At 46.4% G+C, this 19,118-nt stretch overlaps 1 protein-coding gene across 1 annotated transcript; it reads right to left on the bottom strand.

Annotated features, from left to right (window-relative positions):
• Window positions 1-2,188: 2,188 nt before the first annotated feature.
• LOC149333826 (uncharacterized) lies at window positions 2,189-19,112 on the bottom strand. Its single transcript, XM_089557810.1, has 3 exons — window positions 19,071-19,112; window positions 2,519-4,144; window positions 2,189-2,362 (listed from the first exon to the last, which is right to left on the bottom strand). Exons 1-3 carry the CDS (start codon window positions 19,110-19,112, stop codon window positions 2,189-2,191), a joined length of 1,842 nt encoding a protein of 613 aa, XP_089413936.1.
• Between the last annotated feature and the right edge of the window lie 6 nt (window positions 19,113-19,118).

Raw genomic sequence — 19,118 nt, 5'->3', positions numbered from 1 at the left:
GCCCAGCCCATATTCCCACGTACTGCCTCGATTTTTGTTTTGTCATGGGCACCTAGTGCTAATCTACCAACAGCTCTGATTTACTTCTAATCTCCACTGAACTGCTGCCCTTAAGTACAGAATCGCATTGCCGAAAGTATGCCCCGGTACCATTATTCCTTTCCAAATACCTCTCAGCACTTCATATTTGTTGTACTATCAGCGTCAAATGAAATGCGAACCGCGGAAAGCCTGGCCACAGGTCCCACTTACTCATCAGCCTGTCGACAGGAAACACAGGCGCGCTCATCCGGTTTGCGATGCTTTTGCTTGCGTTTTCTTTGACGTTCGTTGTCGCTTTTTGCCACTGGAGCGCCACAATCATTCTGTCTACGTATGGAAGCTTGAGCAGCGCGGTTTCGCTGGCGGCAGCGGCTCTAGCCCGCGTGGTTCAGAGAAACGAGCGTTCTTGGCTCGCTTGCTTGCCGCGCTATAATTTCTTGGCATCGTAGACGGACGCTGATAACACGGCGATGACGGAAGCAAATTCAAAGCGCTCGCTTCACCCACGCGGGCCAGAGCCGCGCCCGCCAGCGGAAACGCGCTGCCCAAGCTTCCATACCTAGAAAGAATGATTGTGGCGCTCCAGTGGCAAAAAGCGACAACGAACGTCAAAGAAAACGCAAGCAAAAGCATCGCAAACCGGATGAGCGTGCCTGTGTTTCCTGTCGACAGGCTGATGAGTAAGTGGGACCTGTGGCCAGGCTTTCCGCGGTTCGCATTTCATTTGACGCTGATAGTACCTCCATAATGCCCTATGCTTCATTATCCCGGCATCCCTTCGCTCATTTGCCCTGAGAGACTGTAAATGCTTTTCTGTGTATATCTGCCCTTCGTTTAACAATATCCTCAGATATTTGCATCCGACCACTCTGGGTATTTCATGGCCTTGTATTGCACGCATCTGATCAGTTGTACCTATTCATGACACCTGACTTAGTTGCGCTAAAACTGAAACCTAGAGTGTCTCCTTCGTCTCCACAATTAACCAGAGTTTACCACTATTCCTCGCTACGTGTTAACAGTGCAATATCTTCCCATACATTAAACCCACAAGCCGTTGCTCAAATACTTTTCCGCCTAACCTGTACGACAGATTATAACCTAGATGACTCCTTTGTAGCCTTTTTTCCATATTTATCATATAAAGCATGAATAGCAGCTGTGATAGAAGACAGCCTTGCCATAATTCTTTGTGTAACTTCACAGTTGTCGCACTTTTTATCCCTTCCGAAGTATTTAGAAATTTAATATCTCGGTATATTTCCTGATCAGCGTAGACACGTGGTCAGCAACACTGTAATAGTAGCACGTATGAAAGACGCTTTGACGAGCTTACGGAAGATGACCTAAAGTCAATGTTTTTGATAAGAACCAAATTTGACTCTCGAGAATGGAGGAAGCGAATAACAGGCGCTATTATAAGTGGTGGATTTCGGAGTAACCTTTATCGCCAGCAATCGCTAAACATTCATACCAATATGAGTACCTGTAGAGAAATTTCACACGCAGTGAATTCGACCGGAGTGTCTGTGAATCTACGACGTCGTGCCCCGTAGGGGAATACTGTATTCACACAGCCACCGCGACATCTGCTGCTGTTTTTTTGCAGTCGCGACGCTGTTTCAAAGGAAACTTCCTTAAGATGAAAAAAAAAAAACCGGCTCGGCAGTGAATGCAATAAAAAAGTGCACAATGCCGGCGCGCTGAAAATATGGGCACACAGCCGTTCGAAATGCGACAATATTTCCCCGCGAGTAATAACACAACAGTGCAATACAGTACCATATCATCAGAGTTTCAGTATGCCGCAGTTCAGTATAAAGGCCGGATAACATTGAAAATCAAAGCATTTCTCACAGTTGCAGGAAAAATGTTTCACAGTATATTTCGTTTTCGTTCAATGAAGTTTCGCTAGTAGGAACGGAATTAGACTTTTAGAAGCCATATATAAAGACTAAAGTTAAACAAATAGCATTTTAGCTGCATCACAAGGCTCTACATTGCACAGCTTCAAACCGTGAAACTATCCAAGGAAAAAATGTTTTAACGACAAAGAAAAGGAGATAGATAGGTTGTATAGTGAACGGAAACCACACCCGTCAAGCGCCGCAGGTGTGCGAAGTGCCGCTAGTCTCTGAAGTGGTCTTCAAAGCAGACCTTCAAGGACGACACATTTGTTCTCGGGGTTCAGTGGTTTGCCAACATTGCAGGAGAAAGCATCGCTAAAGGCAGCCACGTGGCGCACAGCGGCGCTGCAGTCGTCGCCGATGGCCTCCGAGTTCCCGCGGCAGCGTATGTAGCACCAGGTGACGAACAAGAGCTATTCCTCCGTCATACTTCTGAATTCCGCCAGGTTGAAGCGGGAGCCGTGTGCAGCGAACGCGTCCGCCAGCACGTCCAAGGATACCGCGCGAGACAGTGCTGCTAGCCTGTCTGTGGTACCCGTGGTCGCTACACACTTGGCGCCGGCGTTTACCTTCTTAGCGCTGAAGTAGCGGGGGATAGATACGTTGGCACACGCCTCAGCCACGTGAGCTCCGAACGCCCCGTACTTGACGGCGTCAACGAGGCCGTGGTCGTAGAGCGGAAATGAGAGAATGTACGGGGCCAGGACGAAGTCTCCGGCCCACCGCGAGTAGGATGAAAACATGTGGATGTCGTTCCAGCCGAGCCTACGTTGCACGGAGTCGAATTTCTGAAACCGCGACATTCTCCAAGCGGCCTCCCAGTTTCTTGCGAGGGAGAGAGTCATGTCGGGCAGAGAACTGGTTGCAGTCTTCAAGTTCACGTCCGAGTCCATCGTTTGGTTCAATGCGCTCATTACAGTGGCAAGCGAGCTCCAATGAATTCTAGTGGATCTGTTAGAGTACGGTGGTGTCGAGGAAAGACGAGAGGCGAATTTTTCCCTAATGGCTAAGACGATACGTTCCACATCCCGACGGATTTCAGGATTAAAGCCTTGGGAATTGTAAGGAGTGAATAAGTAGTCACCGACGAATTTGTAGGCGAGCCTAAAGCACCAGCGTCCCTGATGGTATTTAATTACGTCGTAATTCGCTGTGGCATAGTAGTTGAAGATCAGCTCCTTGTTTGCGAATAGACTGGTGTATCGTACTGCCATCCACGAGATGAAAAGGTGAGTCGCATATTCGCCGAGTGTGTTCCAAAGTTTTTGAAACGTCATGACGTAGGAAAGGTGTTTAGTCAGAAATGTCCGCGCCCTGGACACGTTAAACTCGGCCAGTAAAACGATCCAGTTCTTTTTGTGTATTACTCCAGCTTGCACTTCTTCCACGTTTTCTCGTTTTCGGGCCCCATTAAGCTGTGGAAGGAACACCTCTTCCAGCCTGCTCAGTTCCTCGAATTCAACGGCCGTTTCTGAATTCTTTTCCAAGAACCTCTTCCTAATGAACTCGAAGCTGCTGCGTCGACCGCCCAGCATGCGCAGCCTGTCTTGTTCTGTGGCGATGAACTGGAATGAATCAGGTACACCTATATACACTTTTTTCGTCAGTGGGACCACGCCTATGACCACGGCCCAGTCAAGCTTTATGCTCAGGCTGAATAGGGTACGAAGTACATCGGGTTCCGCAGCCCGGCGCGGCCACACGACGCCCGCCCTTCGGAGGGCATCCCGTATCGTGGGCAGCTCATCGCGCTCTCCGCGCCACACCATGTCGCAGGAACGGTAAAATAGGCCGGCCTTCTGGGCGATGGTCTGGCCAGAGGTCGGCGGGTTCGTGTCCTTGCTGACGGCCTCAGTCATGTCGTCCACCGCGTTGGCGACGAGCTCCGCATGCACCGAGTACTTCCGCCTGGCCCTCCAGCCGCCGCAGACGTACGCGTCGAAGTTGGCGCAAGGGTCTGCGGATTGGTTGACGGACTCCGCCAGGCGCTTGGCGAACTCTTCGCAAGCGGGACTTGTGCACAGCCTGGACTTCTTGTGGGCCGTTGTGCGAAACAAGATGGCGAGCAGAAGGAGCAGGAAGCAGGCAACGGCTACGATGGCGGTGCCCAACGCAGCGAGGAGGCTGATGCGGGGTGCCAAAGGTGCGTCCTTCCTACCCGGAGAAACGAGGCGCCGGTACAGGGCCCCCGGTGACTGCGGGAAGCAAAGGACAGATAGTTCTGTACGTTATACCTCAACTGATGGTTTCTGCATAATATTATTCAGTGTCAAGCGTTTGCCAAAAGTACATAGGCCAAGGTGTTTGCGGACCAACTGACCAAGGCGGCGGTCAGATCTGTGACGCAGCGGAGGGAGCTAAGAATCTCTGGCTCCGGACAGGCCGCAATTTGAAACCGAACCTGGCAACGTTTAACGCAAGAACCTTATCATGTGAGGCTAGCTTAGCAGTGCTATTGGAGGAAATAGCCGGTATTAAATGGGATGTCATAGGGCTTCGTGAGGTTAGGAGGACAGATGAGGCGTATACAGTACTAAAGGGCGGGCATGTACTGTGCTATCGTGGATCAGCAGATAGGCGAGAACTAAGTATGGGATTCCTCCTCATTAATCAGGATATAGCTGGCAACATCGATGAGTTTTACAATATTAACGGGAGAGTGGCAGCTATCGTAATTAGGCTTAATAAGAGGTACAAGCTGAAGGTGGTGCAGGCCTACGCGCCTACATCAAGCCATGATGACCAGATAGTTGAAAGCTTCTATGAGGATGTGGAATCGGAAATGACCAAAGTGAAATCGCAGTACACTGCTCTGATGGGTGACTTTAATGTAAAGGTAGGTAAAAAGAAGGCGGGAGACCAGGCGGTAGGTGACTATGGCATAGGTTCTAGGAACAGTAGGGGAGAGTTATTAGTAGAGTTCGCAGATAGAATTTACGGATTATGAATACCTTCTTCCGCAAACGAGCAAACAGGAAGTGGACGTGGAAGAGCTCCAATGGTGAGACTAAAAATGAAATAGACTTCATACTGTGTGCACACCCTGGCATCGTAGAGGATGTGGAGGTCCTCGGTAAGGTCCGTTGTAGCGACCACAGAATGGTAAGGTCTCGTGTTAGCTTAGATTTGAAGAGGGAACAGAGGAAACTGGTGAAGCGAAAGGCTATAAACGAGTTAGCATTAAGAGGGAAGGTACAGAAATTCAGTATGTCGCTGCAAAAGAGATTTTCCTCTTTAACAGAAGAAGACGACCGTAGGGTTTAAACAATGAATGATAATCTTACAGCTATCGTTACAGAGTGCGCCGCAGAACTAAGTGGTAGGATGGTTCGACGGGATACCAGCAAGCTGTCTCAGAAGACTAAAGATCTGATAAGGAGACGCCAAAGCATGAGGGCGTCTAACTCCACAGACAGGATAGAACTAGCAGAGCTATCGAAGTTAATAAATAAGCGCAGGGTAGCCGACATAAGAAAGTTTAACATGGAGAAAATCGAGCATGCTTTAAGGAACGGAGGTAGCCTAAAATCAGTGAGGAGAAAACTGGGCATAGGTAAAAACCAGATGTATGCGCTAAAAGACAAACAGGGCAATGTCGTCAGCATTACGGATATGATAGTTGAATTAGCCGGAGAGTTCTACACAAATCTATACAGTAGCGAATGTAATCATCAAGTTACTGATGGAGGCAGTCGACCACAGCAATGGGACATCCTGCCAGTAACGAAGGAGGAAGTAAAGAAAGCCTTAGGAGCAATGCAAAGAGGGAAAGCAGCTGGATCAGGTAACCGCAGAATTGTTGACGAACGGAGGATAGATTGTGCTTCAAAAACTAGCCACCCTGTATACGCAATGCCTTGTGACCTCGAGAGTACCAGAAGCTTGGAAGAACGCTAACATTATCTTAATTCATAGGAAAGGAGACGTCAAGGACTTGAAAAATTACAGACCAATCAGCTTATTGTCCGTTGCCTACAAGGTATTTACTAAGGTAATCGCTAATAGAGGTAGGACAACCTTGGACTTTAGTCAACCAAATGATCAGGCAGGCTTTCGTAAAGGATACTCGACAATAATCAGGCGATAGAGAAATGCGCAGGATATAAGCAACCCCTATATATAGCCTTCATTGATTATGAGAAAGCATTTGACTTAGTGGAAACCTCAGCTGTCATGCAGGCATTGCGGAATCAGGGTGTAGAAGAGTGTTATGTGAAAATATTGGAAGATATTTATAACGATTGCATAGCTACTCTAGTTCTCCATAAAGTCAGCAATAAAATTCTAATACGGAAAGGTGTCAGGCAGGGAGACACGATATCTCGCCAATGCTCTTCACTGCCTACTTAGAGGAGGTATTCCGGGGACTGGAATGGGAACAGTTGGGGATAAGAGTTAATGGAGAATACCTGAGTAATTTGCGATTCGCTGATGACGTTGCCTTGCTAAGCCACTCGGGACAAGAACGGCAAAGCATGACCAATCAGTTAGACAGGCAGAGCCGAACGGTGGGGCTAAGAATTAACATGCAGAAAACCAAAGTAATGTTCAACCGCCTAGCAAGGGAACAGCAGTTCGCAGTTGGTAGCGAGATGCTGGAAGTAGTAAGAGAGTATGTCTACTTAGGGGAGGTAGTGACCGCTGATCCTGATCATGAGAGGGAAATAACTAGAAGAATAAGAATGGGGTCGAGCGCATATGGCAGTTTCTCTCAGATCATGAATGGTAGTTTACCAATATCTCGAAGAGAAAAGTATACAACAGCTGTATACTACCGGTACTCACCTATGGGGCAGAAACGTGGAGGCTAACAAAGAGGGTTCAGCTTAAGTTAAGAACAACGCAGCGAGCTATGGAAAGGAAAATGATAGCTGTAACGTTAAGAGATCGGAAGAGGGCGGAGTGGGTGAGGGAACAAACGCGGGTTAATGACATCTTAGTTGAAATCAAGAGGAAGAAATGGGCTTGAGCAGGGCATGTAATGCGAAGGCAAGATAACCGCTGGTCCTTAAGGGTAACGGAGTGGATCCAAGAGAAAGGAAACGTAGCAGGGGACGGCAGAAAGTTAGGTGGGCGGATGAGATTAAGAAGTTTGCGGGGATACAGTGGCGGCAACTGACAAAGGACAGCGTTAATTGGAGAGACATGGGAGAGGCCTTTGCCCTGCAGTGGGTGTAGTCAGGCTGATGATGATGATGAACGTCCCAAAGCAACTCAGGCTATGAGGAACGACGTAGTGAACGGCTCCGGAAATTTCGATCCCCTGGAGTTCTTTAACGTGCACTGACATCGCACAGTACACGGGCCTCTAGAATTTCTCCACCATCGAAATTCAGCCACCGCGACGGGGATCGAACCCGCGTAAACTTTACTATAGTCAGATACAGCTTAAGTCTGCAGTGGAGCGCCGCCCATATTCAGGCTTCAGCTAGGGTTGACTAGCGCCTTAGTACCCGGGTTCGAACCCGACCACGGCGGCCGCGTATATATGGAGGCGAAACGCAAGGGGCGCCCGTGTGCTGTGCGATGTCAGTGCACGCTAAATATCCCCAGGTGGTCGAAATTATTCCGGAGATCTCCGCTACGGCACCTCTTTCTCTTTTTCCCTTTCTTCTTTCACACCTACCTTCCTCCCTTCCATTACGGCGCGGTTCAGGTGTCCGCCGAGATATGCGAGACAGATACTGCGCTAGTTCCTTTCCTCAAAAACCAGTTTACCAAGTTATCACCTTAACGCTGTGGCCTTAATTCTTTTGACCAAGACTGTACTTGGCCTAGCGCCTGTGTTACAAACTCGTTTGGCCACTAGGCATAGCCACAGTATGAGAGAGCACAAATGCTAGCGGTGCGGTCTTGCACGTTTAGCTCGGAATCGAGAATGTCCAATTCCGCCGGCATGGCGAATCTAAGCGCATCCTACGGCACACACTTCCGCGAGCATCCGTCGTGGACGGCTTCGCAGCTCGTCAACACGGCACTCAGAAGAATGCGATATCCCCCACCGCACAAATCTCTCAGCAGAGAGGAGGCTGTCACTTGGAGACAATTGCAAACAGGCTCTTTCCCAAACCTACATATACTAAACAAAATGCACCCTACGATATACACGCACAAATGTCCCTGGTGCGACGAAAAACCTACTCTATACCACATCACATGGGCCTGCCAAAACATAGACGTGGTCCCCAAAATACAAAACCCGAGTGCGGCGCAGTGGGAGACTCTGCTGTCCAGCGACCGCTGTGAAGACCAACAAGGTCTGGTACAGCGAGCTCAACGGGCGGCAGTGGCCAGCGGAGCCCTGGACTGAGGGCAACCGACCACTGATTAGAGGCGGACGACTTCGACAGAGCAGGTTCCTGGGGGTAGAACCAAGACGTCTCTGAAGATGCCCCAAACAGCAGGAAAAACCATTAGTGTAAATAAAGTTTTCCCTTCTTCTTCCAATGCTGCGTCTTTTGAGGAAATGAAGTGACGCAGTGTCTCATATCCGGGTGGAGAACTCAGATGGCGTGGTGGAGAGTACAGGGAGGAAAAGACAGGTGCAGAAAAGCGCTAGATGGGGGGGAGAGGGTTCTAGGGAGGAAGGTTGGAGTGAAAGAAGAAAGATTAGTTTGGTTTATAGGGGTTTAACGTCCCAAAGCGACTCAGGCTATGAGAGACGCCGTAGTGAAGGGCTCCGGATATTTTTAACACCTGGGGGTTCACTCCTCCTTTATCCTTTCTCTCACAGCGCTATTCTGCGTATTTCGAAATGTTCATGGCGTACACCGACTGTTGTTCTGGTTGTAGCCTGCCATTCGCACGTAATTTCCACACTGACGACCCCTTTCTCTATGGTCTTCACTAAACTGCCTTCCATCTGACAGCACATTGCCAGAATTTAGGGAAAAGGAAGGAGCAGAAATGGCCGACGTCTTTCTGCCTTCGTCCCTTCGTTCTTTCTGGCTTTCTTCTGCCTTCGTCCCACATGTCAGGGACCAACTTAATTAGCATCACATTGGCGCTAGCTGTGCAGAGGTCGCCTTGGCGATCCTTCGAGTGGAAGATGACTGCCACGATTTCAATACGTAGGCGACGGAGATTTTAAGGCGAAAGCCTTTAATGCCTCATACTGTCGTTAGCAGCCGTTGTGGCAGCCGTGTCGACAGCCGCGTCAGCAGCCGTGTCGGCAGATATGTGTCCGCGTTTTGACGGGTGTCCACCGAGATATGAGAGACAGTTACTCCTTTCCTCAAATACAATTTTCAGTTTCTTCATTACCGCCCCTCTTTCTCTTTCTTCTTTCACTCCCACTTCCTCCCTTCCTGTACGGTGAGGTTAACGTCTCCACTGAGATGACAGAGAATTACTGCGCCATTTGCTTTCCTCAAAAAGCGTTGCGTTCAAAGGGCAAGGCATCGCGCCGAACGGGTGGTGGCGTTCCGTGGACTCCCTGGCAGCGCTACAACACGCTGTCGCGTTCCACTCCTAAAGGTGAAGGTTAAGCGTCATTAATTAGCAGACAATTAGTACATAGCCATCAATCAGTAATTAGTCATTAATTATTAATTTGTCATTACTTCGTCATCAATTATGTGTGACGTCATCCAGTGGCAACGTCGCCAGTGTAGCATAGGCAAAGTGGTGCGGAAAACGCTTTCACCTCGACGCACTTTAGACAAAGTGCCCCCTGAATTTTTACATTCAGTACCATGTTATCACGGGTAAATCTAGGTAAATTAAATTACGGGTAAATTAAATGGGCTAATTAAATTACAGCAATTCGTAGTGCATGAGGAACGAAACAATTTCATCCCGTTAAACATCAGGCCTTGCTTTCAATAAACTGGCTGAGTATATAATCACGCACACTGTTCCTGCTTTAATTGCCCATGGCTGATAGAGGTGCAGTGTACCTCCACAAGTCCTTGGAAGATAGTAGACGAGAGGCTGATAATGATTTTCGGGAAACCTATGAGAAATGGTTGGCACTGCTACGAAAGGGCGCGCTTTGCTCCTAGACGAACAAGCTGAAAGCAAATTCAGGTACGAGAAATAGTGTATGTAAAAGCACAACGGTACGAACCATTGGCATGGATCTAGGCCCCGAAGCGCTTCTGACGGGCTCTTGTAAGTCCTGCAAAAAAAATGATTAAACATTTTCTTCTTGTCCACAACGGAAATGAAAAGATAAAGTACCTAACGCATATGGACTTATTGATGGAATTGATAATACAAGTTTTCAAGACGCAATTTTACGCGCTGTTTGCCGGCCAGTTAGAAGTTCCTTTATGAAACCTGATGGCTTTGTGGCACCCTGGCGTCATGCTGCAGGAGCTTACGCCCGTCTCTAAATAATTTTTCTAAATGCTGTACAGGTGTCTGGACATTAAGGAACTGTAGACAACAAATTTTCGCTTGCGTTTTCTATTTTCAAATGATGCGTTAGATAGTATAATACATGTATCACCGCGTGGCATTCACCTGCGACCAATAAACAATACATTATTTCATCTTATGATTTATCTATTCGTAATATATTATTTCACCGAATTTATTCTCTTATGCTGTTTTTGTTTCATCAACAGAATGGTGGCTGTGACGTGTAGTTTGCACTTAGGCCACGTGAGGTGTGAAAAGAAAACTCCCAGTGGCTTAGCACGGCTATGCCAGGATATACGCAGCGAAATCGAGCGCAACGACGAGGCAAGCAGAGTGACGTCACACCAAGCGGCGGCGGGGGCTCTGCGCGTGGCGCGTGGTGTGACGTCATGCCAGATGGCGGGGCGAGCGCGCGGCGTCCGCCAGACGCGGTTGTTGCTAGGCAACGGCTCAAGGTCGGTCTCTGTGCCTCCTCGGAGCCCCGCCACAGCGAAATAGCAAGTTGGTTGGCAATGCAGCTTTCGCTACAACATAACGGTAGTGTTACTGCTGATACGTCGTTTGTTGGCATTCCAGCTCTTCGAGTACGCTGGTTTGAGGCAGCCTACTTTCGTTTGCCGGTAAAGCTGCAATTATTATGGTGGCTGCTTGCAGCAAGTGTATCGTATCTGAGAAAAGTAACCAAGCAATGAAGTTTGGTTCTCAGCCGTCTATGGGAGCCCTTGTACCAAAGTAGCACAGGTAATTCCGTTTCATTTCATATCATTTTATTAGCTTAAAGGCCCAATATGGCAAGTGGATGGCTTCAATCTGGCCCTTTGTAGGACCGCCGTTTGCCAATACATTTCCAGTATTGGGCCGCTTACCTGTGCGGCTTGGGATGACAGCAATAAACACCACAAGGTATGGAAAGGTGAGGACGAGGGACCCCCTTGCCTTGTCTACATAGACAGAGAGTTTGACGGGTGCCACAAGCAGTCCATTACAAGGCTAAGAAACAAGCCCGTCGCCAATTGCTACTTTTCGCAAATGTGGTGTGGTTTAGGAGGTTTAACGTCCCACAGCGATTCAGGCTACGAGAGATGCCGTAGTGAAGGGCTCCGGAAATTTTGACCACCTGGAGTTCTTTAACGTGCACTGACGTTGCACATTACATGGGCCTCTACAATCTCGCTTCCATCGAAGTGCGATTAGCACGGCCGGGATCGAACTCGCGTCTTTCGGGTCGGCAGACGAGCGCTATAACCACTGAACCACCGCGGCGGCCGCTTTTGGCAGAGATGGTGAATGATTGTTTCGACGCCCAGCGACCAGATACCTACATATTTTCTGTTTCTTTGTACAGTAAGCCAGGTAACTGGTGCCGGTCAACTGCTCCGAACATTAGCGTCTGTCGATCCACCATCGTTAACAGACCTGACGTGTCGTGTGTCATGCCGCTCCTATCCTTTGGTTTGCGCGCAAGATGCAGCACATTTATGCTAAAAAACAAACTAGCAAGATTAGCAGAGGCTTCACAGAAACGAGCGTGTTGCTAGCTCTAGCACAATTAGTAGTACGCACCCGTGGGCTCGTGGGACCCGAGGGCGTCATCACCGAGCTCAGTTCGGTGCTCCGCGGTGATCGGAGCGCTGCCGCCCGTTCGATCGGTCTTCGCATCGTGAACTGGAGAAAGATCAGGAGGAAATATTAAGGCGGAAGCCTTTAATGCGTCATACTGTCGTGACCAAGGAATGTTAGCAAATGTGTGCGCGTTTCGGCGTCACTACTTAAAAAGAAACACTGTCGAGGCTGGCAATCGAACCAGGGCCTTCGGCATTTGACGTGGAGACGCTACCAATCCGCCACGAAGACTCACGATTTGAGCATGAATAAAAGCGCATCTAGTGAATGCATGGATTTCATAAATAAAATAGAAGAAATGAAAAACAAGAAACAAAACAAAAATAAAAGAACAAAAATAGAAAGGAAATTAAAAAAATAAAATATGCAAATAAAACAAACAGTGCGCCAGAAAATGCTTTCGCCTTGCAGCATTTTAGACAGCCAAAGTGCCCCCTGAATATTTCAGTTTTGGATTCAAGGGCCTTGCGACACACGTTGCGGGCGCTGTTTTTGTGTGTGTGCGTGTGTGGGTGTGTGCGCGTGCGTGCGTGCGCACGCCTGTGTGTGTGTGTATGTGTGCATGCTTTGAAAATTCTTGAATGAACTTTAAAGGACCTTAAAGAAACACTGAGGACAACTTCCTTCAATTTTTGTTCACAATACAGCAAAGACGTTGCTGAGAAATTTAAAGCTAAACATTGAATGTTTTCACGCTAATCATTTTAAAACCTTGGTGCTGAGATGACGTCGACAAGAGGATAGACTGAAGTGATTATTGCAGAGAAGTGGACGTCCATGTATGTGTTGACGTCATGAAGCGCAGTTCGCCAGAGAAAACCGTGAGTGGTGGTGAAGTCATTATACCAATTTTTATCAATTTTTTTAAAAGCTCCGTTGCCAATCAAATTAGCCTCCTTTCAACAAAACTTCCAGTTGCTTACTTCCAATAAAATTCAAGTTACAAGTTCAGCGCCGTTGTGTGTGTCCCTTCTCTTACTCTGTCCTGTTGGCGCTGTTGAACGATCATGCAATGTTTTCTGACTGTGAAGCAGTACGTTAAGGTCCCCATAACGTTAGCTGCACTGAAAGTTGCAGTGCTGAGGAGTTCGATGAACTGAGACACGTTTGCAGTGGATACATCTTGGGTTAGGCGAGATTTCGCGGTATCTCACTGAACTTAAAATTTCGTATATATTTGACTGCACGGTGTAATTTGCAAACATTTTTAAGCGCTCGGAATGAATGAATACACAGAGAAAAGTAGACAAAGCAAGCGATGTTAATGTAACAGCGGCAGCGCAGTGTTTAGGAAACGCAGATAATGGCAAAGTTTCAAATGAGAATGCAATAACACCACTTTATTGTTTACATTCCTGTATGTCTCAAATATATTTCGAATTTTCCAAAGAACCCGAACATTCGACACAAATCGAATATCCTCGGATGCACGCACAATAGTTTTCTTATTCGCGGTTGAATCGTGACGACCTTTACGACAAAGACGCAGAGACCTGCCTGCACCTTGCATCACCTCGTAGGATTGCGACTAATTTGTGATGTTAGGAATTACCATTTATTCTCAGAACCTGTGTTGAAATTCAAATTAGATTCAGAGAAGCCTTTGAGCTAAATAGACGTTAAAAAAACTCTTAGATGAGCCAAAAGGCCACAACGGGAACTCGGACCGTGCCACAGAGAGAACGTATTCACGCTGAACAGTCATGAGAGCGATGATCAGAGCACGGATCGAAGATATGAAGCGGAGGCCAACGACGAGAAATAAATAAAAATGTTAAGAACATTTGTTTTAGATGTCAGCGTCAATGACGCAACGTACTGCTGCTGGTAGAGCTCTTATAGGTAGGAGAGGTGAATTACAATACCACACTCGGATTATCGACATCCACTGCTAGCCCACATAGCTGCGGACAATGCGATTGACATGCATCTATAAAGTGGGGCATGCATATACATGTGGAGTTCGCCTCTTTTTGCGGCCCAGATGGCCGGTGAGGGATACATCTGGATGCACGTGACAGCACAAGGCCCACTCTCTAAAGTGCGACTTCATGAACCGCCATGACTGCGCCTACTATAAGGCCTGGACGTACCGTACTCTCTGGAATAAGATGCTGGTACACACAGTATCCTATACAGGGGCCGCTGCGCCTCACTTTGATGACATGTCACATTAACCAGCGTGCAAGCGTAGAATATGAAGGCTCCGTAAAACGGAGGCGATGACGGCAGACTTTATCGTTGACAAAGCCCGCTATACAAAGTCACTGCCTATACAAAGAAACCTCCACACCCTGTTCCCTCAGGACAACTGGAATGCCCATGGTTCACAAAATTCTTCCTTTCGTCAGTCATCCATTCTTGGTATAGTTCTTCATTACATGCAGAGAATCTCTCCATGTAACCTAGAACGTAACGGCACCAAACGCACCCTGGGCTGTTACTAAAGAGCTAGGCAATGCTGTGGTGGTATCTCAAGGTAGTTTGGAACTCTGACAGAACCGTTGCATTTGTATTCACATTCGCTCTTCACTTGAGGTTGCAGTTCCACTGCGTTATGCTTTCTGTAATTATATGCTTCTCCAATAGCTGGTGCGTTCTGATCGAAGCAGAGCTCGTGCGTGATAGCCATACACAGTCCCTTTTCCCTCACAAGCGGCGTCGGTGTCGCAGCACAAAGCTCCCGTTGTTTACAAGCTGGCCTTGACGAAAGCGATCGAAGCGGAAAGGGGAGTAGGCGCGGCTCAGAAGGAGCCCTGTGCGGCCACGGGTTCCGTTTAGGCTAGGCGCATGCGAGCTTTACAATGGTGCGTTCCCGTGGCGTTGAGTAGGCGTTGAGTGGCCTGCAACCATAAGATCTCGCTTACCCTCACGTTGAGTTCAGATGCCCGCGACGTGTAGGTCAATGTCTTGCTTGTGTGAGGAGAGCACGAAACAAGCGGCTTGTAGGCGGCCGTGCCCTTTCCTTTTTCTTGTTCTTCTTCTTCTCCCTCGGTAAAAATGGCACATACCCAAGCGGGGTTCCTTGTTCTTTTTCGTCTCCTTTGGATGCCATGACCACATCCTTTAATTACTTTCGTTTTTTGAGGCGGGGAATGTAGTGAAGATATATTACAATAAGAAACCATTCATCATAAAGAAACGACAGTCTACAATGACAGTCTCCTCTACACTTACTGTGCTGTGTATCCACTCAAGTGACAAAAATTCCCGCATTAGGTTACGTATACAGCGACATCTCGTTCTCTGGTACTGCTGGTCGCAGTGTCAAGGTATGTTTACGAGCACTTGTAAGGTTTGGTTTGGTTTATGGGGTTTAACGTCCCAAAGCGACTCAGGCTATGAGAGACGCCGTAGTGAAGGGCTCCGGAAATTTCGACCACCTGGGGTTCTTTAACGTGCACTGACATCGCACAGTACACGGGCCTCGAATTTCTCCTCCAAAGAAATTCAACCGCCACGGCCGGGATCGAACCCGCGTAAGAGTTATAAATTGTTATGAGAATATATTCACTAATTTTATGCTCAAAGTGAAACACGTTTTCACCAAAAGTCTAGTAGACATGAGCACGCAGCAAGTGTGGAAAATTATACTTAAGCAAGCTGTTACGTTTAAGTTCTCTGTTTGTATGGACCCGCATGTTGCAGTAACGTTGGTTAGTTTCCTATGTGCGGAGAGGGAGGATGACAGACAGGGTGATCGCATTAGAAAGTGATAAGAATTATTTACGGCCTTTCTTTTCATACAGCTGAGTCAGTAAGTTTTGAAAAGCTGCCTTTAAGGATAACATAATTTAATAAATAGCAGCCATCATAGTTTAGCCGTTCTTCACCTTTCATTGTAGAGAACTCAGAAGAATTGAGATCTGAGCCAAACCTTATAATATTTATTTATTTATTTATTTGTTTATTGATTTTAACCTCAGGGCCTTGCAGGCATTGCAGAGGGGAGTGGGCAGAAAATATAGAACAAAACAATGGAGAAAAAGGAAACGGGTACATCAAAGATTAGTCCTGGGTATACAATATTAGCTAGACAAAATACATTAGCGCAGAAAAAATCGTCAGAGTTTACACAACACCAGCCAAAGCTTTGCGAAAGTTATTTATATCAGTAATAGATACAATTTCACCAGGAAGATCGTTCCATTCCATAGAAGTACGCGGGAGAAATGAGTGTAAGAAAGAAACTGTTTTACATAATGGGATGGCAACTTTGTGGGGATGATCAATGCGGCTAGATAAGTAGTAAGGTCTATGAAATAAATTATTGTGTAGGCTGGAGTGATAATATACCGTGTGAAATAGGGTTAGCCGACAAATTTTTCGTCGCGAGGCCAATGACTGAAGACAAAGGTTAGCTTTCATTTCCGTTATGCTAGCTCCTCGGTTATAATTAGAAAGAATGAAGTGAGCGGAGTTATTTTGAACACGTTCAAGCGAAGTAATTAAGTAGTCAAGGCTAGGATCCCAAACTGCTGGTGAGTATTCTAGCTTCGGACGTATTAATGTTTTATAAAGAACTGATTTCAAAGAAGAAGGCGCGCGAGAAAAATTACGTCGCAGATAACCTAAAGTTTTGTTAGCGTTATTGATTATGTAATCTATGTGAAGCCTCCAAGATAGGTTAGAAGTAATGTGAATGCCTAGGTATTTATAAGAATTGACGCTTTCAAGTGGAATGTCATTCAAGTAGAACACGGGAGACGGATTAGCAGAACGGGATACACGCAAGACCTTGCATTTGTTAAAGTTTAGTTCCATTAGCCACTGATTGCACCAATTAACTATAGCCGTAAGGTCGCGCTGTAGGATGTTGATATCGTTACCGCTTTTAATGTCACGAAAAATCACACAGTCGTCGGCGAATAAATGTAAGTTAGAGGACACATGAGAAGGAAGATCATTGATATAAATTAAGAACAGTAATGGTCCAAGAACGGAACTCTGTGGAACACCAGAAAGTACATTAACAAAGGGTGAGTTGTAACCATTAGCAGCGACAAATTGGGAACGGTTAGTCAGAAAGCATTCAATCCACTTGAACAAGTTATTGTCAATATTTAGGTGACGTAATAAATGAACCGTAACTGTGCCGCAAAGCATTATTTTCAAACATTCTAGGTGCTGAACATGCATGTGAAGCACATAAATGCCTACATCTATAGATTACATATGTGATGCGTTGCATACTTGCATGTAGAAATATTGCACTTAATGATTGACTTATTGAGAAGAACATTGGTGATTTGAAGTGCAACATGCCACAAGGAAGGCAGAGGCTGGTCGTCGTTGTGTCCAGAAGGATCAAGATTAGTAATCACGCTATAAAATTGCTACAGTTAAAAAAACCAAGGAATACATTGTGTTCATAGACATTCCAGACTTTTTGGTATCACTAGTGTTTTAGCGATGGTTTATCAGTTTATCAAAGTCATTTAACGTGCATGCTACGCCGCATTGTTAACGCCATAACTAAAACTGGACGCGAATGCCTTTTTTTCAGCATTGCACAACACGTAGCAACAGGAACTTGCAGAAAATGCTGAAAACAAGTCGGATCAAGCTTCTGTGTGTGCTCTAAAGCCGAAGCATGATATGTTTTTACATTCACGCATAATATTAATTGAAATTCACTATCAGTCGCTCAGATATGCTGCATTAAGCTCATTTATTATATGCTGTAGAAAATGTGCTGGAAAAGGATTTGCAAGACAAAGATCGGATGTTATTAACCACAGGACGAGAAGAGTTTCTCATTAGCAGCTGGGAAATTCGCTCCTCTTGCAGTTGAGCAGTAAAGCTTCTTATTTCAAGAGCTTGTTCTGCTTTTAGCTCTGGTTTTCTCACTGTTTTGTCCTTGTGCCTGACTTTGTTTTTGTTGTAGTGCCTGTATAGCGAAGCTGCGCAGCAGGTATGATGCCTTAATTTGGCTTTAAGTTTACATTAGGAAAAACACAAGGCAAGCTCATCATTTGCCTGACTGCTATAGTTTTTTTACTTGCTTACCTCTCCTTGAACACTGCTTCATACATTGCATACATTGCTTAAGTTATGCATTTCACATTTCTGTACATAACTAGGCGTCAAGAGCTCAGGTGCCAACCATTGGGGACATCTGACCATACACAGGCTCGTGGTTCTCCTTCGACTAGGCTCAGAGCACAAAGTGCACGACAGCAAATTGGCTACAGGCTCCTCTCTGCCTTGATGGGACGCAACATTGATTTTGCATTCTCGAGCTACTGAACGTTCAAGAGATGACACAAAAGAATGCATTTATTTCTGTACATTTTTTTTCATCTACATAATGCAGCAACCAGCATTGGGAAATCGAGTAAAGAAACTCTTAACATGCAGAGCTGCAAGTTATATGTAAACGACATGTAATGTCCCACACCACCAAGCAGGATGTGAAATGCATTGCAGTGCAGTTGCAGTGTATAACTACAGATGGTTAATTTTGTTTGTGAGCAAAGTTCTTATGCATCCATCAAAGCCGCAATAAGTGGCTGCCTCTCACTGCTGGAATATCTGCTATGTCACTTGCCCATCCAGGCTTTTGACTCATATTAGTACAGGTTTTCAGCCACAAAGTCTCGGTGCATGCTTAATGGGACGTAATTTAAAAAGTGCGTCACCGCGCTTTCTATTCATTTACTTGAAGGTGAGGATGAATTGCTGGATGGCTACCTGTAGCTGTGAACCATGTCCTCAAGACTGCTTCCAGTAAGCGCCCTTTCTTGTTGTCGTGAACGGGAATGACTCCGCTTTTTCCTTTGCGTTTTCTTGCTTCTATTCCATGGCGTTTTATTTGCTTTTACTTCATTTGTTAATCCATTTCTCATATTTGCATATCCCATTCAGCAATGGTCATTTCCATCCCCTCCCCCCTCGATGCGTGGAGCCCTCCACACTCGTGTTTTATACTTCTCGGTTTATCCTTTTCTGTTTCGTTCTTTCTGTCCCTTTTTCATATACATATATTTTACAGTTTCCAAGTTTTTAATTTTTCCATTGTACTATACATAGTTTCACAGCTGCTCTCTGTTTTCGACCTAATTTTCCGTTATTTTACTTCCCGTGCCGTGCTCATGCATGTAATTTCCCCAATGTCGCTCTGCCTTTACTCACCACATGTTTGTCGTAGTGTGGAGCCTTGTACACTTCCTTCATCTCTCA

The sequence above is a fragment of the Amblyomma mixtum genome, chromosome 8 (assembly GCF_055824585.1).
Source record: "Amblyomma mixtum isolate Tamu chromosome 8, ASM5582458v1, whole genome shotgun sequence".
In the NCBI taxonomy this organism is placed as follows: Eukaryota; Metazoa; Arthropoda; class Arachnida; order Ixodida; family Ixodidae; genus Amblyomma; species Amblyomma mixtum.
This window is presented reverse-complemented; position numbering and strand designations above follow the sequence as displayed.